Source organism: Salvelinus sp. IW2-2015, linkage group LG11, assembly GCF_002910315.2.
Source record: "Salvelinus sp. IW2-2015 linkage group LG11, ASM291031v2, whole genome shotgun sequence".
Taxonomy (NCBI): Eukaryota; Metazoa; Chordata; class Actinopteri; order Salmoniformes; family Salmonidae; genus Salvelinus; species Salvelinus sp. IW2-2015.
The window spans coordinates 33441450-33468643 of record NC_036851.1 but is presented as its reverse complement, the minus strand read 5'-3'; the positions used below and the strand labels follow the sequence as shown (position 1 = coordinate 33468643).

The 27194-nt window shown below is 40.4% G+C and overlaps 4 protein-coding genes across 9 annotated transcripts; 2 read left to right on the top strand and 2 right to left on the bottom strand.

The window, feature by feature from the left end:
- Positions 1–765: 765 nt before the first annotated feature.
- Positions 766–7094, top strand: LOC111970244 (neuritin-like). Its single transcript, XM_023996873.2, has 3 exons — positions 766–1023; positions 5750–5900; positions 6435–7094. The coding sequence occupies exons 1-3, from the start codon at positions 909–911 to the stop codon at positions 6667–6669; spliced, it is 501 nt and encodes a 166-aa protein (XP_023852641.1). The 5' UTR covers positions 766–908; the 3' UTR covers positions 6670–7094.
- Positions 7095–11722: 4628 nt separating this feature from the next.
- Positions 11723–13722, bottom strand: LOC111970241 (protein SYS1 homolog). The gene is made up of 4 exons (XM_023996870.2): positions 13586–13722; positions 12914–13114; positions 12754–12821; positions 11723–12474 (listed from the first exon to the last, which is right to left on the bottom strand). The coding sequence occupies exons 2-4, from the start codon at positions 13073–13075 to the stop codon at positions 12234–12236; spliced, it is 471 nt and encodes a 156-aa protein (XP_023852638.1). The 5' UTR covers positions 13076–13114; positions 13586–13722; the 3' UTR covers positions 11723–12233.
- A 2986-nt stretch (positions 13723–16708) lies between these two features.
- On the top strand, positions 16709–25951 carry LOC111970239 (bile acid-CoA:amino acid N-acyltransferase). 6 transcript variants are annotated; one of them, XM_023996865.2, is made up of 13 exons: positions 16720–17054; positions 17354–17450; positions 17948–18073; positions 18358–18567; positions 18796–18895; positions 22160–22380; positions 22558–22733; positions 23260–23376; positions 24328–24413; positions 24638–24731; positions 24929–25009; positions 25185–25320; positions 25640–25950. In XM_023996865.2, the coding sequence occupies exons 4-13, from the start codon at positions 18408–18410 to the stop codon at positions 25738–25740; spliced, it is 1272 nt and encodes a 423-aa protein (XP_023852633.1). In that variant the 5' UTR covers positions 16720–17054; positions 17354–17450; positions 17948–18073; positions 18358–18407; the 3' UTR covers positions 25741–25950. The 6 variants fall into 6 exon arrangements, with proteins under 6 accessions (XP_070301773.1, XP_023852633.1, XP_023852632.1 ...); XM_023996864.2 differs by having other exon boundaries at positions 17335–17450; XM_023996867.2 differs by lacking the exon at positions 17354–17450.
- On the bottom strand, positions 25641–27111 carry LOC111970243 (protein S100-B). Its single transcript, XM_023996872.2, has 3 exons — positions 26551–27111; positions 26049–26207; positions 25641–25728 (listed from the first exon to the last, which is right to left on the bottom strand). The coding sequence occupies exons 1-2, from the start codon at positions 26656–26658 to the stop codon at positions 26058–26060; spliced, it is 258 nt and encodes an 85-aa protein (XP_023852640.1). The 5' UTR covers positions 26659–27111; the 3' UTR covers positions 25641–25728; positions 26049–26057.
- Between the last annotated feature and the right edge of the window lie 83 nt (positions 27112–27194).

Sequence of the window (27194 nt, the reverse complement as noted above, 5' to 3'; positions counted from 1 at the left end):
AAAGGTACTTGCTTTCAGAGTCAGGTTTCATTTTTCCCAAACCATACTACAATAAATGTAACTGGTTGAATTATGAATTATAATTTTTTTCACACATACTACGCTGACACTCCAACACACACAAACTACATATGCACACACACAAAACACACATGCATATTGCCGCCACACACWCTTTCACACTCTTCACACACTGCAGCTACTCTGTTTATTAACTATACTGATTGCCTAGTCACTTTTACCTACATGTACATGTTACCTCAGTCACCTCAACTACCTCGTACCCCAGCACATTGACTCAGTACCAGTACTCCTTGTACTGTATATAGCCTTGTTATTGTTATTTTATTGTGTTTCTATTTCCTTTTTATTTTATATAATTGTCTTTTTAAATCTGAATTGTTGGGAAAGGGCTCTTAAGTAAGCATTTCATGGTAAAGTCTACACCTGTTGTATTTGGAGCATGTGACAAATACATTTGTTTTGATTTCATGCCTCAATTTATGAAGCTCTGAAATAAGCACTTTATTTGGACTTTTGATTTTGCTCAATATTATTCTCAGAGAAATCAAAGATGACTGATGTCAGATTGACAAGGGATCCGARTGAGAGGAGAGTGTCCATATGTACCAATGGGCTATTTGTCCGTCAGCAAATGAGAGACATGGGATGGCACTAAACGTATCTCTGGCGAAGAGCGTTGATGAGGTGAGAGAAGCGCTCTGAGACGAAGCACGCACGCGAGGGGCAGGTTAAGTAACGTCACAGTTGTTATCATGTTTTGGATCGAGAATAAACTGCAACTGATACTGCAAATGTCAATCGCCTCCTGGTAACCAGATAGGACGCCATAAGTAATTTATCTTGATCGATTCATCTTACTTCGCTTTGATTTTTTTTCTCAATTTATGAGCGACTTTGTCGGATCCCACAGATGGCGAGAGGCACCCTCCGCTGGGTTTGATATGGGAATGGGATTTACGTCAGCGAAGATTCTAATATTTTGTGCATGTATTACATTAGGTAAGACGGGTTCAATTATCGTTCTAGATACATATTTATTTGTAGAATAATAATTTGTCATATTACACGAATTTATTTTTCGACACCACTGTATTGGCTCTGTTTTTATAATAAATTGGATGAAACGTAATATTTTATTAATTAAGGGTGTAGGCTAAATGTAGATGTTGCATGCAGGGTGAGAATAGAGTTGTAGCCTACTATTTGACAGTGCCAAGCCTTTTTCATATTTTAAGTGCTTATCAATAACTCATTGTCACTCAGGTGTGTGCAGTTAGATTTTGGAGTGCTTGAATGATATTTGACCAGAAATAGACTTGCAGTGTTGTGCTGGTTTGGGGTCACAAAGTACTGAGTATGGCTGGAGGGTGGTCCGGAGGGGGACTAGGCCCCATCCTGAAGTTGGAGAATTGTGCATTTTTCAAACACCTGAAACATTTTTTCCCCTGCAATCAAGAGCCATAATCATTATGCTTAATTCTATGTAAAAAAAATATATATATATGTACATTTCTCTGCATATTTAAGTTTACCTCTTGAGCTGTATCCTCCTGACTGGTGGTTCTTTTTTTAAAGAAACAAAATATGCTTCTCTGGTAAAAATGATTGAAAGGAATGTGAGTTGTATTCAGTAATTGCTTGCTTTTCTGAAGTCTACCAACCTTGCCAGCAGGTATGGCAGCTATTTAATTGTGTCCTTATTTTACCAGGTAAGTTTTATAATCTACAGGTACAACCCYCAGAATAGTTACAGGGGAGCAGAATGATCCAATTGGAAGCTGGGGATGATTAGTTGGCCATGATGGTATGAGGGCCAGATTGGGAATTTAGCCAGGACACCAGGGTTAACACCCCTACTCTTACAATAAGTGCCATTGGATCTTTTAGTGACCACAGAGAGTCAGGACACCTGTTTAATGTCCCATCCAGAAGACAGCAGCCTACACAGGGCAATGTCCCCAATCACTGCCCTGGGGCATTGGGATCTTTTTTAGATCAGAGGAAATAGTGCCCTCTACTGCCCCTCTAACACCACTTCCAGCAGCATCTGGTCTCCCATCCAAGACCAATCCTGCTTAGCTTTAGTGGCAAGCCAGCAGTGGGTTGCAGGGTGGTATGCTGCTTGATTGATAGCATGAAATGGCTTCTTGGTAGCTAGTTATGAGGTTGGGAGATTGGTAACCTATCTAGGCTAGCTAAAGCCAACGTCATAAAATTGCTAGGTGGCCAGTAGTATTACAGCTAATATATATTTTTAAATATCATTATTATTATACAGTGCCTTGCAAAAGTATTCATCCCCCTTGGCGTTATTCCTATTTTGTTGGATTACAACCTGTAATTTAAATAGATTTTTATGTTGATTTCATTTAATGGACATACACAAAATAGTCAAAATTGGTTAAGTGAAATTTAAAAAAATTACTTGTTTCAAAAAAAGTGGTGTGTACATATGTATTCACCCCCTTTGCTATGACGCCCCTAAATAAGATCTGGTGCAACCAATTACCTTCAGAAGTCACATAATTAGTTAAATAAAGTTAACCTGTGTGCAATCTAAGTGTCACATGATCTGTCACATGATCTCATTATATATACACCTGTTCTGAAAGGCCCCAGAGTCTGCAACACCACTAAGCAAGCCGCACCACCAAGCAAGCGTCACCATGAAGACCAAGGAGCTCTCCAAAGTTGTGGAGAAGTACAGATCAGGGTTGGATTATAAAAAAACATCTGAAACTTTGAACATCCCACGGAGCACCGTTAAATCCATTATTAAAAAATTTAAAGAAAATGGCACCACAGCAAACCTGCCAAAGAGTGGACAGCCCACCAAAACTGACGGACCACGCAATGGGTGTGCCACAGGTGCCACAGGGGGGTGCCACAGGGTTCAATCCTATGGGGGTGCCACAGGGTTCAATCCTCGGGCCGACTCTCTTCTCTGTATACATCAATGATGTTGCTCTTGCTGCTGGTGATTCTCTGATACACCTCTACGCAGACGACACCATTCTGTATACTTCTGGCCCCTCTTTGGACACTGTGTCAACTAAACTCCAGACGAGCTTCAATGCCATACAACTCTCCTTCCGTGGCCTCCAACTGCTCTTAAACGCAAGTAAAACTAAATGCATGCTATTCAACCGATCACTGCCCGCACCTGCTCGCCCGTCCAGCATCACTACTCTGGACGGCTCTGACTTAGAATACGTGGACAACTACAAATACCTTGGTGTCTGGTTAGACTGTAAACTCTCCTTCCAGACTCACATTAAGCATCTCCAATCCAAAGTTAAATCTAGAATCGGCTTCCTATATCGCAACAAAGCATCCTTCACTCATGCTGCCAAACATACCCTCGTAAAATTGACCATCCTACCGATCCTTGACTTCGGTGATGTCATCTATAAAATAGCCTCCAACACTCTACTCAACAAACTGGATGCAGTCTATCACAGTGCCATCCGTTTTGTCACCAAAGCCCCATACACTACCCYCCATTGCGAACTGTACGCTCTCGTTGGTTGGCCCTCGCTTCATACTCGTCGCCAAACCCACTGGCTACAGGTTATCTACAAGTCTCTGCTAGGTAAAGCCCCGCCTTATCTCAGCTCACTGGTCACCATAGCAGCACCCACTCGTAGCACGCGCTCCAGCAGGTATATCTCTCTGGTCACCCCCAAAGCCAATTCCTCCTTTGGTCATCTTTCCTTCCAGTTCTCTGCTGCCAATGACTGGAACGAACTGCAAAAATCTCTGAAGCTGGAAACACTTATCTCCCTCACTAGCTTTAAGCACCAGCTGTCAGAGCAGCTCACAGATTACTGCACCTGTACATAGCCCATCTATAATTTCTGTCTCTTATACACATCTAGATGTGTATAAGAGACAGCCTTTGCACCCCATTATTTCTATCTCTACTTTACACTTTCTTCCACTGCAAACCAACCATTCCAGTGTTTTTTTTTTTACTTGCTATATTGTATTTACTTCGCCACCATGGCCTTTTTATATTTTTATTTATTTATATATATATTTTGTTTGCCTTCACCTCCCTTATCTCACCTCACTTGCTCACATTGTATATAGACTTATTTTTCACTGTATTATTGACTGTATGTTTGTTTTACTCCATGTGTAACTATGTGTTGTTGTATGTGTCGAACTGCTTTGCTTTATCTTGGCCAGGTCGCAATTGTAAATGAGAACATGTTCTCAATTTGCCTACCTGGTTAAATAAAGGTGAAATAAAATACATTTTTAAAAAATCCAATTGAGAATCTGTGGTATGACTTAAAGATTGCTGTACACCAGCGGAACCCATCCTACTTGAAGGAGCTGGAGCAGTTTTGCCTTGAAGAATGGGCAAAAATCCCAGTGGCTAGAAGTGCCAAGCTTATAAAGACATACCCCAAGAGACTTGCAGCTGTAATTGCTGCAAAAAGTGTCTCTACAAAGTATTGACTTTTGGGGGGGGGTGAATAATTATGCACGCTCAAGTTTTCAGTTGTTTTGTCTTATTTCTTGTTTGATTCACAATTTTAAAAAAATGTCATCTTCAAAGTGGTAGGCATGTTGTGTAAATCACATGATACAAACCCCCCAAAAATCTATTTTATTTCCAGGTTGTAAAGCAACAAAATAGGAAAAATGCCAAGGGGGTGAATACTTTTGCAAGCCACTGTATTTGGGGAGGGGGCATTGGATTTAATGTGCAGTGGGACACTGCAAATGATCCAGGCAAGCAACCAAATCTGGGGGCAGTTGCTCTATTCTCAGAATCCCAATATAACCCATGCCTTGATATACTTCAATGTTTTCTATGCCTTAAAATCAATCATTCAAGCTTATATAACAGACAGTGGCTATTACAGTGGCTTTGGACACCTTATCCCTGACACCTGAGCCTAAGTGATCAATAAGGGGGTGGGAGGGAGGAGGTAGATGGGAGAGAATTGTGACATGAACCATTCTCACAGGTAGCCTATGCTGATTATATCTATTAACGGACATATCTGCTGATGGCATCATCCACCCTTTGAAGCATCTCTAAATCACAGGAGGACAAATATCTCCAAAGCAATCTCGTCATTAAAACTACATTGAGAGGCCATTTTGAAAGACTGGAAGAAAAACGTTAGCTAAACTTCCTGGGAGGGATGCTGAGAGCTGTTATGTCTCTGTTTCCTCCATTTTAACTCCAAGAACAACAAAGAAGGAGGGTGACCTACTTTTGGCATCCTCCCATTTGTTTCAGAAGACACTCTTCGCTTCAAACAGGGAGATGGATAAAGATCTGGATCAGTGGAGGCTGGTGGGAGGAGCTATAGGAGTACGGGCTCATTGTCATGGCTGGAATGGAATTAATTGAACGGTATCAAAAACATCAAACATATGGAAACCACATGTTTGACTCCATTCCATTCACTGCATTCCTGCCATTACAATGAGCCCTTCATCCTACAGCTTCTCTCACCAGCGTCCACTGATCTAGATAAAGATGATACTAGAGCCTATTGTTATTCTATCATGACATAAAACAATTATATTTGGCCTCTGTAAGAGCAATGGCTGAATTGTACAATAAAACCTATGGTAAAAATGAACAAGCAGGATATGTACCATATGGATACAATATTATTTTTTTCACAACAGGCAATATAATGGCCTTTCTTTCCTTAATGCATTTGGATGTATTTTTCTCTCTGTGTGTGTTTTGCAGTGTCCCTGGCTGTGGCAAGAGACTCAGCGGCGGATGTGAAGTGTGAGAATATTTACAGGGACTTCTCTGACTGTGTTCTGGAGCTGGGGGAGAGCATGGATAACTACCAGGAGAATGTGACCAGCGAGATGGGAGTGGAAGCTGTGTGTAGGTGAGAGGGGTGTGTGTGTCTGTGTGCATGTGTGTGTGTGCAACGTACAGCATCCTCTACATAGCTGCATCTGTGTTTGCAATGCACCGGGATCTCATGGGACCTGATTACTCTTACGACTGGGGTGAAACAAGTTCCCTGTGCAGCATCAGATCTAATTTCTGTGGCTACAAAATAAAGCTGGGTTGATCTTGCAAAACGCTAGAATAAAAACTGTTACAGTTWCACTGGACAGTAGTATAAAAAACATTAATAAACCAAAAATACTCCTGTAAAACACACCTTTGGCCATGTGTGTTACAGGTGAGCTTTGAAGCCTGGCATGTGAGGCGATTAAAGTGCCAGATAAATCAAATCAATGACATTCTTCAATCCAATAGATTGAAAACCAATGGCATGTTTTCATGTCAAATATGTAACAGGTAGTGGATTTGTGGAAGACCCTCTTGTAAAGCACTTTGAGACAACTACTGATGTAAAAAGGGCTTTATAAAATATATTTGACTGATTCATTGATTGATCTTTCATCCCTAGCCACTGGGAGGCGTTCCACACGTGTGCCCTGACGGCACTGTCCGGGTGTCAGGAGGAGGTGGGCTCCATCTGGGAGACCCTAAGAGAAGACTCCAGGAAGATCCGCTTCCAGGGCAGCCTATTTGACCTGTGCAGCCCTAGCTCGGCCCCAAGCCTGCGCTCGCCTCTACCCCCTCTACCCCTGCTGTTCCTGGGCTTGCTGATCCTGGGAGGGCCCATCTGGCCCTCCACATAGGTGGGGGATGCCTCTCTCCTCCTCCTCGCTTCCGCCCCCATGCGCTCTCACATTCCCCGAGGCGGGGTGAGTAGCGAGACGATCAGTGAGTAGAGAGGGGATATGGATTGAAGATTAGGTTAGCATACATAGCCATGTCTCTATGAAGACACCATTGATATCTATAGTACTGGGTAATCAGAAGGCTATGATATCACAGAGCCATTTATGTCTATGGAGAGATGAATGGATACCTATGGCTCTGGGTTACCCACCATAGATGTCTATGGCACTAAGTAATTATAGGGTTATGTTATCAGGGCCTTAGATGTTAATGTCATCAATATCTAGGAGTCTGGATAAACATACATATCCAAGACCCAAGCAATTGTAATGAAATTACCTACTACAGTATACGCCTATGAAAAAAAGCCATTGGTCTGTTTTGTTGACAATCAAATTAATTCTTTATAAACAATGACCTTTTGACCCCTACACACCAGCCCCAAATGGTTGGAGTTGCATGGCTGCTATAATGACACCAAAAAGGTATTTTCTGTATGTTTGCTCTGTTAAACCGTTTCTTTGGTCATCCTGTTAGTCAGTAGGTGCTGTTAAAGTCAGGTAATGCTCTTAACTGAAAATATTGTAAAAAATTGTTGAGGTAGATTATGCTCTTATCTGAAAATATCATTCCTTGCTTTATTATGCACCTTACAGTAAAATGCCTAAATTATTGTTAGTAATTGTGGATGAAGGACAATAGTCTAGTTAGTTTCTCTCTTGCCAACTAGTTATTGTACCTGAAAATGATCGCTGGTTATGTGAGAATGTTCAGCGTTGTTTTATGAACCTGTGTTTTGTATGGAAGTCCAAGTGTTTGGCTGTTAATTCATTTTATATCATTGACTCCACAACTATATACAATTGTACACAGTTCACTTCCAAGCACATTCACCCTTACACAAAACGCACAGCATACTGAGTAGAAATAAAGACGAGGTAATGCCACAAATATTCACTTTATTATGGAAGCTAAAATATATAGGACTTAAGTCATAGGATTCTCCTATGGCACCACCCTGCATTGTTAGGGCTAATGCCTCAATGCATTACAATATTTGATTTTGTCAACAGTTGTACTATAACATCAAACTGAGTCAATATAAATGTAAAATGTAAGTAATTTGTAGTTTTATAGCAACATGTGGTGTTATTGTATAGCTTTTCCGTTTCTACTCTCAGACTGAATAGGCAATGAGGGGTGAATCCTGACTTAGGAATTTATGCCTTTCCTACACACTTCTCAGTATATTCAGACTTACCTTATTGAGTCGCGTAACGTGCTCTGCAGGCATGGCTACCTTGCGCACTCTGAATAAATGTAAAACCCTCCCACTTGCTGGCCACCATATTTTCTAAATGAGTTTTCATTCAATGGTGTTTTCAGTACATTTATCTTAAGCCATCCCTTTAAATACAGTTTAACTTATTTTTTTTWATTTCACCTTTATTTAACCAGATAGGCCAGTTGAGAACAAGTTCTCATTTACAACTGCAACCTGGCCAAGATAAAGCAAAGCAGTGCGACAAAATAAAAAATACAGTGGTTTGAGTCAAACTGAAAGCTGTCATATTCAAGTTCAATCCATAAAATATTGGAAGGTGGAAAAAAAGAGTACAATAGAGGTTGAACAATAATCCTATAAATCTACTCTAATTCCCACTAATCATGGAATTGTATGACAACAGTCCAGTCGTGTGTTCTTAGTTCCATAATGATTCAAATAGGCTACATGTCCCAACTTATTGCACAGCGTTAGCCGAATATGATCCACTAATGCTAGCACCCCTCAGGAACAATTTACAAGGACATGAAAACGGAATGGAATGAAATGATGCAAAAATAAATGTATGTGGGTATTACTGACGGTGGCTCGCGATAGTGGCTAATATTTAACGTGATACAAATTGTAAAATAAAACGGAGAAAAGCCTGGGCATATAATAAAAACATTCTAAAGAGCATACATCAACTTGGCAGGTTCAGCCCTACAGAAGCCTATAAACTATGGTCTCCAAATTTCATCAATGCAAATTTTGAGGGCACACAATTACAATTCTGAATAATGACAKYGCAATTTTTGTTTTCTATTTCACTGTGTTAAAGGGGCGGCAATACATGTCATGTTGATATGATTTTCAGTTTGCTTCTATATGGCTGGTGTCACATTTGTCTCCAGGGATTATAAGAAAATATTATCTAAAACAACTGCCATGTTTATTTACAATCCCCTTCTCCAAATGGAATACTCATTTACCTAGCTCTTATTAATAGCTCTTATCAATATATAAATTACAGTGCATGGAGAATGCTGTTATTTAAATTAGAAAAAAAGAAAGCATATGCTTTTTCCACTTGGAACTGTCAGGCTAGCTTGACCTTATTCATGGTTTCCTCGCACGTTAAAATGGCAGAATTATGAGGGGAATTAAATCAAGGTCAAAATACGACGTATCCGTAGACACACCTCCACCAAACCTTCATTTATTCGAGCTCCACCTCAGACGAATAGCAGGTGAATATCATGCTATTCTCAAGCTTAAATTCAAGGTCATAATATGCATAGAGAGAAAAGCGCATAAAAAGGTAATTACCTTCCATTTACGCACGCTTAACTTGGGTCGGAATCGAGGCCTTAGTACTGAGATTTTTGTGCAAATCTCRCATTGATAAGAATGCATGATTTACGCCTAAACTAAAGCTACATCCACATCCATGTATCTTAAATTAGGATTTGACCCAGAGAGAGCATGTCAAAATATTCACACTGCTTCAGCCAACATAGGACATTCTTCTTGTATTCTTTTGTACCCTCCCAACAGTACCTATAGTATGAATGGATCTCTCTCTGCATGGTTGTGTCTAGATATTAGGTTAGATATTCAGTTGAAAATACATTCCCAAGAGACATCCTATCCTCTATCAGCATGTTTGTACTGGTTGTCCTCCACACCTAGTCTGTGCTCCTGATTGTGGTAGCATTCTGTCACCCAATCTGTGTGCCTGGTGGCAAGAGTCCACATTTGTTTGTTTTTTAAACAGAGTTGTGCTATTCACAAAGCATGAGCAATATGTATGGGAAACACTTGAGGGACCAACTACTTTCCTTTTCTGTGAGATCGGCAGCTAACGAAAGCATGAAAAATATCACATTATTAAAGGGAGATATCATAAACACTAAGCATATCATTATGTATCACTGATTATTGAAATGATTACTGCATAGAAAAATAGGCCTACATCAGGAAACAGTAATAATTCAAAATGTATGTGGTTTTTCAGCGATACAAACTACAGAGTACATTAAGTATTGTATTGCAAAGTAATGTGTTTGAAATAAAGTATCAAGTTTGGAAATATGACATATTATTCTGTTTATACCTGCATGACCACAGAGGGATCTGCTAGATCAAGATCATACTTGCTCCTACTCAGTATATGCTTTATCACAGTTATAGAGGATAGATTTTAGCCACGAGACACTTATTGTTGATATGATGTCCCTCCCCTGCACCATGGTTTCTGTTTTAGTCGTCCTCGTGGCAAGGTGCTAATAATCAGGACTGGATCCAGTATGGAACAGCCCAGCTGGCAGTCAGCCGCTTGTTAGTGGGCTACCATCTGTTCTCCCCAACCTGGCCACAGAGAATGCAGAGGGAGTGGGGGAGAGGCAGAGGGTGCAGCAGGGCTCAGGGCCCCCAGGACTCCCCCATGGGAGGCTAACATCCATGTGTGGTGGTGGTGTAAGCCTCTCATTATGTTGCCTCCCCGGTCGTTGACATTTCTACAGTCCAGTGTATCACCCACAATATCCCACATTACAATGCACACGATCCCTTTGTCTGTGCCAATGATAATGCACTTAATAAGAAAGTAGGTCTGTATTGCATGTTGCAGTAAGTAACTTCTTCCTGCACTGTCTAGTAATGCTCTGGTGGATAGAAATCTGACAAGTAATGAATGACTGAATATTCAGATCTATCTATTCAGATCTAAGACAAATAATCTTAACGTGGATCCAGTGATGCAATAAGTGGAAACTACAGCATTGCACTTCCTTACAGAGAAACCTTACAAAGTCCAAGAAAATTTGCTGAACCATGACTTTCCTGAGTGCTTATCATCTAGTCTAGTCGAATAGATTATTCCCACACCAAGAGCTAATTTTCAACAAATGCATCTACAATACTGCAGGCAATTATGATTTCATTAAACCGCAAGTCCTGAAAAAACAGGACTTGTGGTTTAAAATCTGAGAATAACCATCCCAGATAATCTCAGAGTATATGTTAAGATCACATATGAGTCAAATATGTGATGTGAAGAGAAGCACTCTTTGTGGTGACTATAAACCAAAAAAAAAAGATTTGGTCTTAAGACACCAAATGGTCCCACTTATTATCAAGAGTTCAATACCTTGGTTATATAAAACCACGGCAGCAATGCCAGAGGAAAAAATTTAACAGGTGAGGTGTAGAAAGCTCTCACTGCATACTCCAGATTTTCACCGCAATTCAAGTAAAACCTCTGTGATCTCACACAAAGTTCAAAATGATATAAAAATGTGTAAGGTCCAGACAGGCTGAAAATCATTTTTACAAATAATAGGATATGAGAAGGAAAGAGAAAGTGCATTGAAAATCAGCAGAGAACCAGGAGCACTAAGCATGCTTACTAAAATAGGTTTATGTATAATTTGACCATAGATGGCAGTCACTGCACCATTGAGCACACAGTCAGGCACACACACAGTGACAGCATCTTGTCAGAACACAGCTGGTGGCTGACAGACCATCCCCAGAGGAGCCATCTGCTCTCCACAGCATCACATCTTGTACACACACAACACTATGATCATGCTAAGCGATGATTATCAGATACTTGCTGCTCTTATAGCGTTGTCATGTAAACTTCATAATGTTGACGTATGGATGAGCATTGCTGATTCCTTTCACCCCTCAAGCTCACAAACTATAATGAGGAATAAAATAGAATTCCATATGTGGTGATCTGTTGTTTACATGTATGACTAGTTTGTTATCGTTTTTATTTTTCTCAACTGGAAAGGACATAACCGAAAGCATGTGCATGACAATCATTTTGCCACAATCATGTGATATCATCATTATTTAATCAAATCATGAAACCATTAAGATCTTTGTAAGACAAACTAAACTCTGCTTTGAACTGTCTCAAAGCAAGTGATATCTTAGTGGGTCGAGGAAAAAGTTGGCATTCACTGTTAGACAGGTAGTACGTGTTTACAAATAAATACAGCAACCAGCCCCATTTCAGTTAATTTCCAAGTCCTTGAATCTATTGAGAGGTGTGCAATGTTCCAACTTGAAGCATCTCTGTCTCTAGATCCAACTACTGCGTTATTGCAGCTCACATCCCAGTCCCACCAAGTCTTTGGGCACAAATGTCATAGCCTACATCATACTGGGCAGAATACTGTCAGTGAACAGTTCACAGGGAGTGAGCCAGAGTCACAGAGTGGGGTCAGGTCAGGTGGTCAGCAGTCAAAGGTTAGACTTAGGTCCACTGTTGACTGGGATGGCCCTGAGCTCAGTCCGCATGCATAGGTACTCTCCAATCACGGCCATCAGAGCCATGCAGGCCACGTTGACCAGCCACCAGGACAGGGCCGCCGGGAGGTGGGCATTGTAGATCCAACAGCCTATCATGTGGAAGAAGTGCACGGTGATAGTGAAGTCCAGACACTGCTTCCCTCGGCGGATAAAGAACAACAAGCCCAGGGCACTGACGAAACAGCGAGACAGATGCACGATGAAGGACAACATGCCACAAAACAGGTTGGTCATTCAACTGAAGTGTGTGTGTAAATGTTATGATAGTTTTTGATTCATAGCTCGTAGTTAGGCTAAGTTTACCAAACGTTAAGATTGTCATCTACTATAAAGCATCATGGATGATTGACCTCATAACAAACCAGCCTTTCATCAATGGTATATGACTAGACTTCTTCATACCAAAGTGTTGAGGGAACATGCAGCACTCGAAGTCAGCCCATTAACTTACCAGGTAAGTGAGTTCAAGATGAACGCCATCATTGAGAGTCTGCCCTGCATTGTTGCAAATCCAAGAACCTGCAAGCATAGAGCCATGTTGTGAATCAGTCCACTGTCAACTCAACAGACAAAAATTAGGAAAATGTAGGAAACATTTCACAAAGACTCACCTCATAACTGAAGATCTGGTCCAGTGATCTGTTGGTTTGTACAAGACTGTCCACAACAGCCAGCCACAGACCCAGGAAGCTGTAGTAGATGCATTGCATCAACACAATCTGAGACAAAATGAGGACCGGGTCCCAGATGTAGCTGCGGAAATGACTGCCCATTCCAAAGCTTTAGGAGGGAACACAGGGACCACCGAACAGCTGAAAAGTAGGGAGTGTCAGTGAATCAAAACCTGAAATTAAATTGTAGACATTTCAAAGGTCCATTATAGTTGAGTTAGTACACGATAACCTAACGTTAGCTATAAGCTGTTCTGTTACAAGCATTATTCAAGATAGTTAGCTGGCTAGATATCTAACAACGTTGCTAGGCCTACTTGTTACAGTAGTTATCTAGCTATGTGACATAGTTCATTTAGCTAATTTAATTGAGCAAATTAGCTAACGTTACAACCAAACTCGTGTTTACATTGTCCTCTTTTGAAAAAATCTAGCTACCTGAAATATTTGATAGCTGGCCGACATTAGCTGATTGGCTAATTGGATTAGCTTGGTAGCTAGCGAACTATGTCAACAACTGCTTGGTGACATAGCTACCTAGCTGGTAACGTTAGCAAGCTATTAACTTGTTAGCAGCAGTGATTGTTATTGAGTTTACAAACTGTAGCCTACTTTTGCTGATAATCAATATCGAGTCGGGGTGTTTGGTAGTGAGATATCCAAAAGTACAACACATGAAATGCCACGATAAATCTACCAGATAACGTGGAGCTGATGACGAATAACAGAAACGTGAAAACAACAACGCCACCAAATTTTGACCCGGAAGTGATTAACCTCTATTACATTCATTTCAAAATAAAAGTATGTTGAATCTGGAATGAGAAGGGATATCCGGCTTTTTTTAAAATAAATGAACATCTTTAATAAAAATGTTATTTCACTGATTTTGGGTGCCGAAATTAATACGTCTGGTGATACGATTTTGTTTTAAGGCCTTTACAAGTTGCAGTATTTTATTTCATTCTTCTGATACTTTTATTTTGACAGAAATTCCTAGAGCTCACGTTTCTTTCCTAATTTTCGCCCACTTCTTCACTGAATGGGCCCTGCAAGTTTGCCTGGCCAGGTGGACGCCCAAGAAAAAGCTGCAAGCAGTCAACACTTTGCCAACAGCCGTGCATATGAAAAATAGGCGATAGGTATCAAATACAATGCCATATAAACGTTCTTAAACAATTACCAGTCCCAAAATGCTTTGCTCACTTCTCTCTCAGGCAGTGGTAAATAATTTACGCTGAGACTCAGATGTTTCATTTTAAAATGTATACCATACAAAAACCATTGATGTCAAAGTTTAACAAACCATACAACTCTGTGCATAAGGACCACTTTTAACAGAAAATTGTACAAAAACCCATTTCCAGGAAGAACTGTGCAGATAAAATGTTTATCAAACTTTGCATCTGCAGTTTTTCCAGTAAATGTTTTTGTTTATTTACTGTGTAAATTGTTCAAAGTAGTCACTGTGCATAGAGTTGTATGGTTTGTTAAACTTTGAAATCAATGTTTTTTGTTTGGCATACATTTTAAAGTGACAAATCAGAGTCTCAGAATAATCCCATTACAAAATTAGGTGGTAAGAATGACAGCTGTTACTAATCCTATTCATCACTGCACATATGCATTATAGGCTATTCCAGGGGTCTACAACCTTTTCTAGCACGAGAGCTACTTTATTTTATWTTTTTATGTACGTAGCGAGCGAGCTACTCATTTTTTTCTACCTTTCAAATAGGCACATTCTTCTCTTCTCTCCCCTGCAACCCTTCTCTGGGTCCTTAGTGTACAAGATAAACTAGAGCACTATGTTTTCTGTCAATATACCAGGTAAAATAATGGTTAATAAACTCTAAAGAGGGGCCTATAAAATGTATTTTTTTTCTCCCAAATTCTTCAGTTTGATATTATCCCAAACTATGTTTTATCAGTAAAAAAAAATCCTGGTTTTAGATTTAGTTTGTTTTTCACTGTCAATATTACATTTGTTCATAGATAAACAACGAAATTGGATGTTCTGGGTCCTTGTCAATGCTTAAATCACATCAGGAGACTATTTTTTAGGTCTGGAAGAAAACGAACACATTTGGATTTGTTAGTGTAATTCCCCTTTAATGTGCCGGTCTCTGTACTGCTGCTGCTGCTCATTTCATGGCAAAGTTAGCAAATAAACAAATAATAGATACACATGATATACTTACTCAATATATACTTCTGCTTGGTAAGCCTACTTTGCAGTTAACATTTTAATTGAGAAAGTTTTGGGGGGGAAATGTCTGTCAACCCACAAGACAGTTATCACGTCAACTGGCTACACAGGGAGTGATAGACAAACTGGCGCACCACACAGACAGGGTCAATATTGTTGGAAATGAATTGGTAGACAGTTGCAGACAGTTTGAACCTCTCATAAGGCAAAGAACTGTACCCAGCTAGTGTGAACGCTGCGTGTAACACATCCGGTGTCAGGATAAATAAAATGCAAGGTCTGCTAACTTTCTTTAATTATGTTTAATTACCGCAAACAATGAATGGCAAATGCAATTTTCGTATATACGGGTTCGCTGTTTCACCGCGCAGGATGAACAGAGAACTGGCAAGAAGTACGTAAACAGCTGTTCTTATACCGTGATGACGTAGTTTCAACGCGTCTGTTAGCCTATCACAGTAGAGGCTGGGCTTGGTTTAGACTTTGCCCCCCTTTGCTGGCCCTTTGTCCAAGCCCCTTGGCGCGTTCCTTTGTTCACATCTGGTTGCTGGGTAGATTAGCTCCGTCTTGGGTCTGTCGATTCTACACTAAAACAGTTCCTAATATGGTATTGTCCAGTATTGTAACCTCCTCGTTGGTCTAGAGAGATGCACCCCCCCCCTCTCCAGACTGTCCACAACTTTTATGGCCTGTGTTGGTCAGTCCTTACACCTACACACCCACACCCCTCTGTATAGTTTGTGTATGTGTGTAACAAAACAATATTCCTCTTCAACCAATATGCTAACAGGCTATTATGCTTAAACATAAATCCTAACACTAGCAATGAGGAATCGGTCCAGAAGCGGCCCTCCGGAACTGATTGAATCGGGTGTCGGACTCGGCCCGGAATCAAAATGAATGACTGCCCAGAATCTGCCCAAGCACATCGGGCCGTTTCCGTCTACCGGATTTTAGCCGACTCTGCTGGCATCTTACCAGAATCCCCTACAGAAGCGTCCCGATGCACAATTAAATTAATTAATACAAAATTACCCGATTTAGTCATTTTAAATATTACTATTATACATTTTATACATACACATTATACCCATCAACAATGTTTTTTGTGTCTCCTAAATCGGACGACGCTGGGCCAATTGTGCGTCGCATGATGACGGTGTCAGCGTGCATGCGCCTGGCCCGCCACAGCGCGATGGAGCAAGGACATTCCGGCCGGCCAAACACTCCCCTAAATCTGACAAGGGTGGGCCAGTTGTGGGTCGCCTCATGGGTCTCCCGGTCGCGGCCYGCACGTGTCTCGAACCAGCATCTGTAGCAACGCAGTTTGCACTGAGATGCAGTGTCATTKGGGAGGCTCCATCCACAAAGTTTTTAATGCTTATCAATTCCCTTGCACAAAGTATCAAAATACTACTTAAACAGGACTCTTAAAGAATATTTTTTTTTTGATCACAAATGTTAATTATATAAAGCAGCCCGTGCAATCATCTGCCGGAGAGTAACCCCAATCGGCCCGAGCCACAAGTAATACATTTGGGCCAGATAACTCTCACAGGGTTCGGCCCGAGCACCAAGTAATACATTTGGGCCAGAAAACTCACACCGGAATCGTCCCGAACTCAAACCTCGCATCATGGCCATAAGTAATACTGCCGAAGGCGGCCCAGACTCTCAGACTGAATCGGCCCAGATCCACTGTGCTAGCTGGGTACTGTAGTAGAAAGTGAACTCCTGGTATAGGAAGTTGGCACGTTACACAAAATAGAGATTGAAGGTCAGTGTCTGGCAGAGGGGGGAAACTATCTCGAACTAGAGAAATCTTGTCACGAATAGACTGACCTCACATTACTTCAATAATAGGCTACTACGGTAAGGTGACCAGATCGATTTTGGAAATGAAAATAGGGGGTTTATTTTTCAGAGTGATTTTAGTAATTTTAGAATGACACAAGTTTGGTATGTTGTTAGATGCTCTAATGGCCGCGCATGCTTGTTCATGTGGTGGTCCCAATGTATAACTGATCCAACGTTCTCATAGGTCTGCGGGAGCAAACGAGTTTGGTACAGGAATGTACATAATTTTTACATGCTAATATGATTACATACAGCGTTTGATTATTGACATTTCAACCTCAATTTAACTTTACAGTTGCGTTTTTCTGTTTGAGGGCTAATCGGAGACATTTCCAGCGACAGCTCCAGCCGAGGACAGGCCACCAAAATCAGGGAATGTCCCTGGGGACGTCTGGTCACCCTATACTAGGGGTAATGCTGTGTTCATAACCAAATGGGAAGGTGGTACTTACCAGTTGTGAAGTCCTAAATAATAGTTGGATGCATTCACCTGCTTTGGACTGCAGATTGGCTAATGGAAAACAAGCTGTTTCAACCATAAACTAAAAGTACAACTATCATGCTTGTAAACGAATTATAGTGTTCAAAAATCATATAAATAGATAGCTTTTTATAAATAATGTTTTGTTGCATTTAACTGCCTAAAATCCTGTTATCGAGGTCATTTTTTAGTAGGTGATATCAAAGGTCAGCATGTGGGAAAATTCAGAGCTCAGGGATGATAGACAAGTTTCACACTTGTAATTACCAGTTGGAGGGGCGTTCAAGTGGATTTATTCCCATCGTATGTGGTATCTACCAGCTTCCTAACTGGTTATGAACACAGCATTAGACAACAAAAACACTTAACAATATTACATTTTCTCATATATATGTTTGACCGTTGCACAATGTTATTCTCTACACAGGGAGTACTGAAAGACCAGTATGCTAAGAGCACACGTGTGTGTCGGCGCTATGTCATCTCTCAGAGACGTTTGTGCTTCGATGGGTCAACATCCGCAAGAAGATAGCATGTTTGCAAAGTGCAGTGGGTAAGGAATGGATTGATTAAAATARGTCATATCCCTCTGGAAGCACATTACATTGACCAAACTTTTGTCCTTGTCAATACAGAAGATTTTGTTCTATGTGACTATCCAATCTTTCTTTTACCTGGACTTTCCCACATTTTCCATTTATTGAAGCGCCTATGTCACACCAGGGCTATGAAGCAGTCACAGTCTACATCTTTATATCTTGTCCTTTTACATTGTAACTAAAATGCACAAAGTGCAAAATCCCGTCTGATCCCATGTTGTTTTGGTGTGCTTCTCAGGGCCAGTGAGATGGAAGACGTCCTGCAGCCCAGCACCCTTTTTGACAGCCATGCCTACCCGTGCTCTCATAGATGAGCCAATTACCCTAGAGGGGCATCACCTTCCCCCTCACTCACCTATCACGGTGCGCGCCTATATGCATAACGAGGACGGTGACCTATGGGAGGCGCTCTCTCACTACAACACAGACTGGAGGGGTGTCGTCAACAGTTAGTCACATCACTGACAAAGAAATATAATTACTAGTTTATATTAGTAGTAGAATTATTAGCAACAATATTTCTATGATCACTGGCTACAGTATGCAGGAGCTAGGAATCTCGGATGGCAGATAGTTTTGTCTGAACAGCTATTATTATTTAATCTTAGACTATCTCACTCTCTCCATCTCTCTATTTACTCTCTCTCTCACTCCCCTAACCCTCTTCTTCTCACAGTGACCACAGATGTGTCTGTAGGGGGTTCCTATGTGGGCTGTGAGCCCATGGGATTGTTTTGGGCCCTGCAGCCTGCACCTGGAGAGAGAGAGGGTCTGAGGTTGGAACAGGGAATAAAACTAACAAAGAATGCGAAGCTATGGTCACATTGAAAATGATTCAGAGACAAATGCTATTGTTCAACGAAGTCAATATAAAGATTTTTAAAAGGGATAGTTCATCAAAATGATAAAAGTACGTATATATTGGGTGATTCCTCACAAAGCTAGAACAAAAAAAGACCATGATTTTGGGGATTTCATTGAAATGTAATCCATAGAATGGTAATTTGGAAGATGGAATGTTGACATACACAGTTGAAGTCGGAAGTTTACATACACTTAGGTTGGAGTCATTAAAACTAGTTTTTCAACCACTCCACAAATTTCTTGTTAACAAACTATAGTTTTGCAAAGTCGGTTAGGGCATCTACTTTGTGCATGACACAAGTAATTTTTCCAACAATTGTTTACAGACATATTATTTCACTTATAATTCACTGTATCACAATTCCAGTGGGTCAGAAGTTTACATACACTAATTTGACTGTGCCTTTAAACAGCTTGGAAAATTCCCGAAAATTATGTCATGGCTTTAGAAACTTCTGATAGGCTAATTGACATCTTTTGAGTCAATTGGAGGTGTACCTGTGGATGTATTTCAAGGCCTACCTTCAAACCCAGTGCCTCTTTGCTTGACATCATGGGAAAATCAAAAGAAATCAGCCAAGACCTCAGGAAAAAAAATTGTAGACCTCCACAAGTCTGGTTCATCCTTGGGAGGAATTTACAAACGCCTGAATGTACCACGTTCATGTGTACAAACAATAGTACGCAAGTATAAACACCATGGGACCAAGAAGCTGTCATACTGCTCAGGAAGGAGACGCGTTCTGTCTCATAGAGATGAACGTACTTTGGTGCGAAAAGTGCAACTCAATCCCAGAACAACAGCAAAGGACCTTGTGAAGATGCTGGAGTAAACAGGTACAAAAGTATCTATATCCACAGTAAAACGTCCTATATAGACATAACCTGAAAGGCCGCTCAGCAAGGAAGAAGCCACTGCTCCAAAACCGCCATCTGAAAAGCCAGACTACGGTTTGCTACTGCACATGGGGACAAAGATGGTACTTTTTGGAGAAATGGCCTTTGGTCTAATGAAACAAAAATATTGAACTATTTAGCCGTAGAACAGAATAGAAGTGTTTGGCCATAATGACCATCGTTATGTTTGGAGGAAAAAGGTTGATGCTTGCAAGCCGAAGAACACCATCCCAACCGTGAAGCACGGGGGTGGCAGCATCATGTTGTGGGGGTGTTTTGCTGCAGGAGGGACTGGTTCACTTCACAAAATAGATTGCATCATGAGGAAGGGAAATTATGTGGATATATTGACGCAACATCTCAAGACAGTCAGGAAGTTAAAGCTTGGTCGCAAATGGGGCGGCAGCGTAGCCTAGTGGTTAGAGCGTTGGACTAGTAAACAAAAGGTTGCAAGATCAAATCCCCGAGCTGACAAGGTACAAATCTGTCGTTCTGCCCCTGAACAAGGCAGTTAACCCACTGTTCCTAGGCTGTCATTGAAAATAAGAATTTGTTCTTAACTGACTTGCCTAGTTAAATAAAGATAAAATAAAATGGGTCTTCCAAATGGACAATGACCCCAAGCATACTTCCAAAATTGTGTCAAAATGGCTTAAGGACAACAAAGTCAAGGAATTGGATTGGCCATCACAAAGCCCTGACCTCAATCCTAAAAAAAGAAAGACAATTTGTGGGCAGAACTGAAAAAGCGTGTGCGAGCAAGGAGTGCTACAAACCTGACAAACCTGACTCCTGCTCTGTCAGGAGGAATGGGCCAAAATTTACCCAACTTTATTGTGGGAAGCATCTGGAAGGCTACCCAAAACATTTGACCCAAGTTAAACAATTTAAAGGCAATGCTACCAACTACTAATTGAGTGTATGTAAACTTCTGACCCACTGGTAATGTGATGAAAGAAAGTAAAGCTGAAAAAATTCATTCTCTCTCCTATTATTCTGACATTTCACATTCTTAAAATAAAGTGGTGATCCTAACTGACCTAAAACAGGGAATTTTTACTAGGATTAAATGTCAGGAATTGGGAAAACTGTGTTTAAATGTAAATGTAAGGTGTATGTAAACTTCTGACTTCAACTGTAATTAACATTTGTATCTTAAAGCATAATTGAGAAATAATTAGTTGAAGTTGGAATATTTGATTTTTTGGGGGGCCTTTCTGTAGGTGCTACAAAGCAAAAGTTGGTTTCACATGAAGTTTTACCGCATGCTCTGTAATATGAGTAGTATTTTGATATCAATAAGACATTTATGAATATAGAAAAAGATAAACATGAATATTGAAAATATAAATTTTAGATTTGGCAAATTGTTCTATATTGTTGAACATAATTTACTTTATGGGTTCCAGACTGGGATCTCTGGTAGTTTTAAAGTTATGGCCCATTTTCACTTTCACTCTGTTGGTAATGTTTACAAATTGGATCATACAGTAACTCTAATAGTAGCAGAGATCCCACTCTGGAACTTTGATATGCCCGTAGAGTATATTATGTTCAACAATATAGAACAATTTGCCAACAAATATATATATATTTCTATATTAATGTGTATATTTCTCGATATTCATAAATGTATTAAAGACATTTGTTATTGATATAAAAATACTACTCATTACAGAGCAAGTGTTAAAGCTTCATATGACACCAACTTTTGCTTTGTAGCACCTACAGATTAGGCCAAAATGTCACAAATATTCCAATTTCAATTAATTCTTTCTCAATTATGCTTCATTAAAGAGGCAATCTGCAGTTGCTATATACTTTTTTAAAACTTAAATTAATGATATGAACCCATTGATTCTTGAAGAATATACCTTGTAAATGCCGCATGAGCTTAGATCAGCTGTCGTACCCCATCAGAACCAAAAATATAAGCATGTTTTACTCCAATGTGTGTAAACTAAATAAATGTAAACAAACACTATATAGCCTCAACATGTTTAAAGCTATAATTCTGATATCATGGATGGTGGTTACATTTCTCTTACCAAAACAGCGGCGGAGAGGCCGCTTTGTTACTGTTTTCCGCATTAAGAAACAAATGTCAAATATATGTCAACAATCTTTCCTCCAAAGGACCCTTGGTCTTGTTTTGTGAGGAATATTCCATTTCCTTATTTTGAAAGTACTCTATGGGCCAGGAGTTATTGCGATACAATCTTGGGGTTTGCATACATAGCCCATGATGGTGACAATTTCATCCTTGTATTTTCCCACAGGCTGCAGAAGAGAAACGTTGAGACTCCGTACTCAGTACAGTTGTCCTTATTAGAGTGTCACATTCCGGTTCTACCCAGTGAGGGTTCCAACAAGGAGCAGCAGCAGAGAGGGGAACAGGAGCTGGCTGCAGTGACTGTTGAACGCTGGTACATGGCACCAGGTGTCCGGAGAATAGAGATTAGGCAGAACGGAGTAGTGGGGACCTTGTTCTTACCCCCAGGTAAGAACTAGGTCTGAGGGAAAAAGGTGATTGCTTTGTTAAATTGTACATATCAAATCACATTTCAAATCTTTTATTTGTAACACAAGATTAGAGTATCTTTACAAAAACTATTATGACTGAGGCTTTACTCCAATACTGAGGGTGTTGTGGTGTCCTCTTTTGTTGCCACCATAGGTCCAGGTCCTTTCCCAGCCATGGTGGACCTGTGGGGTATGGGCGGGGGGCTGATAGAGTATCGCTCAGCCTTGTTTGCTTCCCGGGGATTTGCCAGTCTCTCCCTGGCCTACATTGGCCACAAAGACATCCCTGGTCCACTCAACACTATCAATGTGGGAGATGCCTACTTTCAGGTAGGCGGTAGTAATAAGGTGGTAGTGCATAGCCAAAAGAAATGTAGGACAACATGGGCTTATAGGAACACATTTCATTCCATGCATCAACCAGCTATGAAGAGATGGCTCTCGCTGTGCAACAGGTGATCCTATTACTCTCAAACTCTGAATGCCAGGGCTCTCATGAAGAGTTTGATTTGATTTTTGATTGGATTTGCATTGATGTTAGTGTGATTAGATGGAACAATAGAGACCTGAGTGCCGGCGATTAGCGACTGTCAGTTAGTAAGTTTGTTGGGCTACTAATGACCATCAGTGGCAGTGTAGTGTTGGAGAAGCCTAGTTACCGTGACTCAATGGTGACATGGAATTTGACTGCGGTCAGGACTCGTGACTACCGGTGTGGCGGTAATATGGTCACCGTAACAGCCCTAGGTAGTGCTAGGTTTCAAAGTAGCTAGGTGATGCTCCCCTGTATGACGAAACATTCTGGCACCTCTGCAAAACTCTCTTTCCTCCTTGTTTTCTCAATGGGCGTTGAAAGACTGCATTCCAGTTTCTCCAGGACCACCCCCAGGTGTGTGGGGACAGGCTGGGGGTCATTGGCCTCTCGTTCGGAGCCTACCTGGCTCTGCGAATCGCCACTCAGATTGGTGTCAATGTAAGTCTGGCCATACAACCCCCTGAAGCGGTCATCTGGACTATTCCTTACCAGTCATCAAACAACTATTAGCTTTCCAAATATGAAATCATGTTTATACCTCTTGTGATGTGTTCGGGAGTTGGTATGTCCGATGTAGTCTAAGGTGGAATGACCAGAATTTGGGTAAAAGAGAAAGTTGAGAATTAAGGCTATATACAAATACGAAAGGCATATGTCATGAGTATGATGCGTTACAGTGAGCTCCAAAAGTATTGGGACAGTGACAAGTTTTTTTGTTTGTTTTGGCTCTGTATTCCAGTACTTTGGATTTAAACAGATACAATGACTGAAGTTAGAGTACAGACTGTCAGCTTTAATTTGAGGGTATTTTCATCCATATTGGGTAAACCTTTTAGAAATTCTAGCACATTTTGTACATAGTCCCTCCATTTAGGGGACCAAAAATATTGGGACAAATTCACTTGTGTATCAAAAGTTTAGTACTTGGTCCCATATTCCTAGCACGCAATGATTACATCAAGCTTGTGACTTTACAAACTTGTTGGATGCATTTGCTGTTTGTTTTGGTTGTGTTTGAGATTATTTTGTGCCCAATAGAAATTAATAGTAAATGTTGTATTGTGTCATTTTGGTGTCACTTTTAATGTAAATAATTGTTAAGAGCGTTGGGCCAGTAAGCGAAAGGTGGCTGTTTCGAATCCCCAAGCCGACTAAGTGAAAAATCTGTCTGTGCCCTTGAGCAAGGCACTTTACCCTAATTGCTCCTGTAAATTGCTCTGGATAAGAGGGTCTGCTAAATGACTAAATTCAAAGTGTTGGCATACTGAGCCAAAACAACAAAAAATGTGTCACTGTCCCAATACTTTTAGAGCTCACTGTATCTGCATGTGGAACTGCATCTGAATAGAAATTCCTGGGATTCCCATTCACTCAGTTTCTTTCTCTCAGCCCAGGTGTGTGATCGGAGTCAATGGTCCAATAGGAAGTATCAACAAACTATCAGACAGCGACGGCAAGACCGAAAGCTTTGAAGGGTTAGTTACCATGGAAACACAGAAATAAGCTTTTGAAGAACTGTTCTTAACATTATAGCAATTTTGAAATATAGTTAACCTATTTAAGTATTGTGATGTTTTAAAAATGATGGTATGCCTGAAAGATGACTTTACAGGGTCTAAATTAGATCATTCTCATTATATTGTGTTATTGTCAAGAGGGATGCAACTCTTTTCTTATCCCACCCATTGTTATGTTATAGGGATCAGAAGCACTGGAGTTACGATGAACAGGGCTACGTCAGCTTCAGAGAAGTGTCCACACCCAACAACATTCCACCTGAGAACAAAGCAAAGGTACGACCCTCAAGTGTTGATGGGGTCAAGAACCCCCTCCAGCCAGCTGCACAGAAAACGTTATAATACTCTTATCATATCCTATTATTTTATTTCTAGTATAGTAATACCTGTGCAGCTAGTGTGGTATTGGTGGAAATGAATGTAGAATTTGTTTCCTAGGGTTACATCAACAATGATATCCTCTGTTCGTGCAGGTTGAAAACCTGTGTTGCCCCCTACTGTACATTGTGGGTGAAGATGACTTGAGCTGTGCAGCTATTGAGAACGCAGATGAGGTAAGCCTACTTCAAGGTATGTCCTTACCATTAAACCTACCATATGACATACTATGGTAGTATATAGCTAGTGTCCTAGTTATAGTTGCTGATAGTAATAACTTTTCCAATATCCTGACGAGTCAAATGTCATGAACATTTGAATGAACATACTGTATATCTCCTTGGTTTTCAGATTGAGAAGAAGCTTAAAGATGCTGGTAGATCCCACCTGTTCACCCGCCTGTCATACCTGGGTGCTGGCCACCTGATTGAGCCGCCCTACACCCCCAACGCCCGAGCCTCCATGTGGACCACCCGACCAAAGAAACGTGGGTCCTCCTTTCCTCCCATACACACCTTCATCTCTGTCATATTTAGTTTGTCATGCTGTTATGACCTTGTTTTCAGTGGTACTTTTTGTAAATATTCTTGATTGTATCCTAAATGATAATCATAATTTGAATTTGTCTTGAAGTAAATTTCTCAGTCCTTTATTCTTGATCTCTATCTCCAGTTAGATTGTAAAGGGTTTCCAAAAAAGGGTAATAGACATTTTAATTAACATATATCATTGAGAGGACGACAATGTGATTCATTTTTCCAGGTTATTTCCCATGCTGTCCTGTTATGTATTTTTTTCTCCTATAGTGATCACTCTCTGGGGAGGGCACCTGGCACCCCATGCTGCCGCCCAAGAAGATGCCTGGAAGAGGACCCTGGAATTTATGGAACGCCATCTAAGAGGGTGAAGGGAGAGGAGTAGTGACCACTTTGTGATAGAATGGTACATTTCATGTCTCCACAATGCAAGACCCAAAACTCAAAATCAACTGTCCAAAATCAGGTGGACTGTGTTCTCGTGAATGTACTGTAATTTCACAACACATATTGTTATGTAGGCATCTATGTATTGTCATTGATTTGTAAAATGTTTATGTATACAACTATTATACCATAATAAATTCAATGGCAGGTAAACAAAGTAGCTTCATCATCATTTCATCTTTGTGAGAGGGTTACACTGCATGTGTGTTGACTGAAACAGTCACGCCTTTACATTGTGCCACTAATGGTTGTGATCTGGGCTGAAGAGGTCGTGGCATGCTGATGTCACCATGGCGATCAACACGATGATCTTTTGGAAGTCAATCTCSAGGTCTCTGTTTTGGTCCAGGTCTGCAAACATCTCATTCAGAGTCTGATTCTCTTGTATTTTCTTAAATGAGACAAGAAGAGTCAACAGTAAAAATGAATCTGTCAGATTATAATTTGTGTCAGGTTATTTTAGTTAAAAATGTTCTGTATAGGCCCGTACAAGTTTATAACAAGTAATAACACATAGACCTGCAGGCTTTAAGTAAAGTGCAATAATCTAATAGTCATCTAAATCATTACAGCTGTTCAATGTAATTCTTTATTGTATAATTTTTTTATTCATACAGAAGGCTAAAAAACGATTCTTCTATTTCGAATTGGATGAGCCCGTAGGGCTCTGGTCAAAAGTAGTGCACTATATAGGGAATAGGGTGCCATTTGGGATACAGTGGAGAGTGACTCACGATGATGAAGTGACTCATCTCATTATTGATAAGATCTTTGAGCTCTGCCTTCTTCAGCTTGCACTTGTGGCCAGAGTATTTATGGAACACATCGATGATGGCGATCATGGAACTCTAGTTCTGACATGCTCTGCTCAGTTCTCTTTCAGGAACACAGTACCATATAATTACATATAGAACACACTCTATGCACAAAACCCAGATACAGCAAGCACACATCACCTATCAAAACTATATTTCAATATTATTCAAGTAAATTGTCATTAAATACAAAAGTATTTGAATGACCACTGTTTTTAACTTGTTTCATAGAGACTCATAAGATTAGGAATATAGCCGGTTTTATAAGGCATATTTAGAATTGTATAGCATCTTACCTGGTTAAATAAAAACATTTGCCTATGATTTCATTGTATGTTGGTCTCATATTGCTCCTTAGCTAAACTCAATGTTCAAATAAATGTACATTGTGTTCACCTTATCGTCTTATAAATGCATACAAATGAAAGCTCATTCAGATCATCTGACCATAGAGTGAAATACGAAAGGACATGGATGACTACAGAATGACACAAGGCGTGGGACAATGCAACACCAAAATGACATGGACAACTATAGAATGACACTAGGCGTGGGACAATACA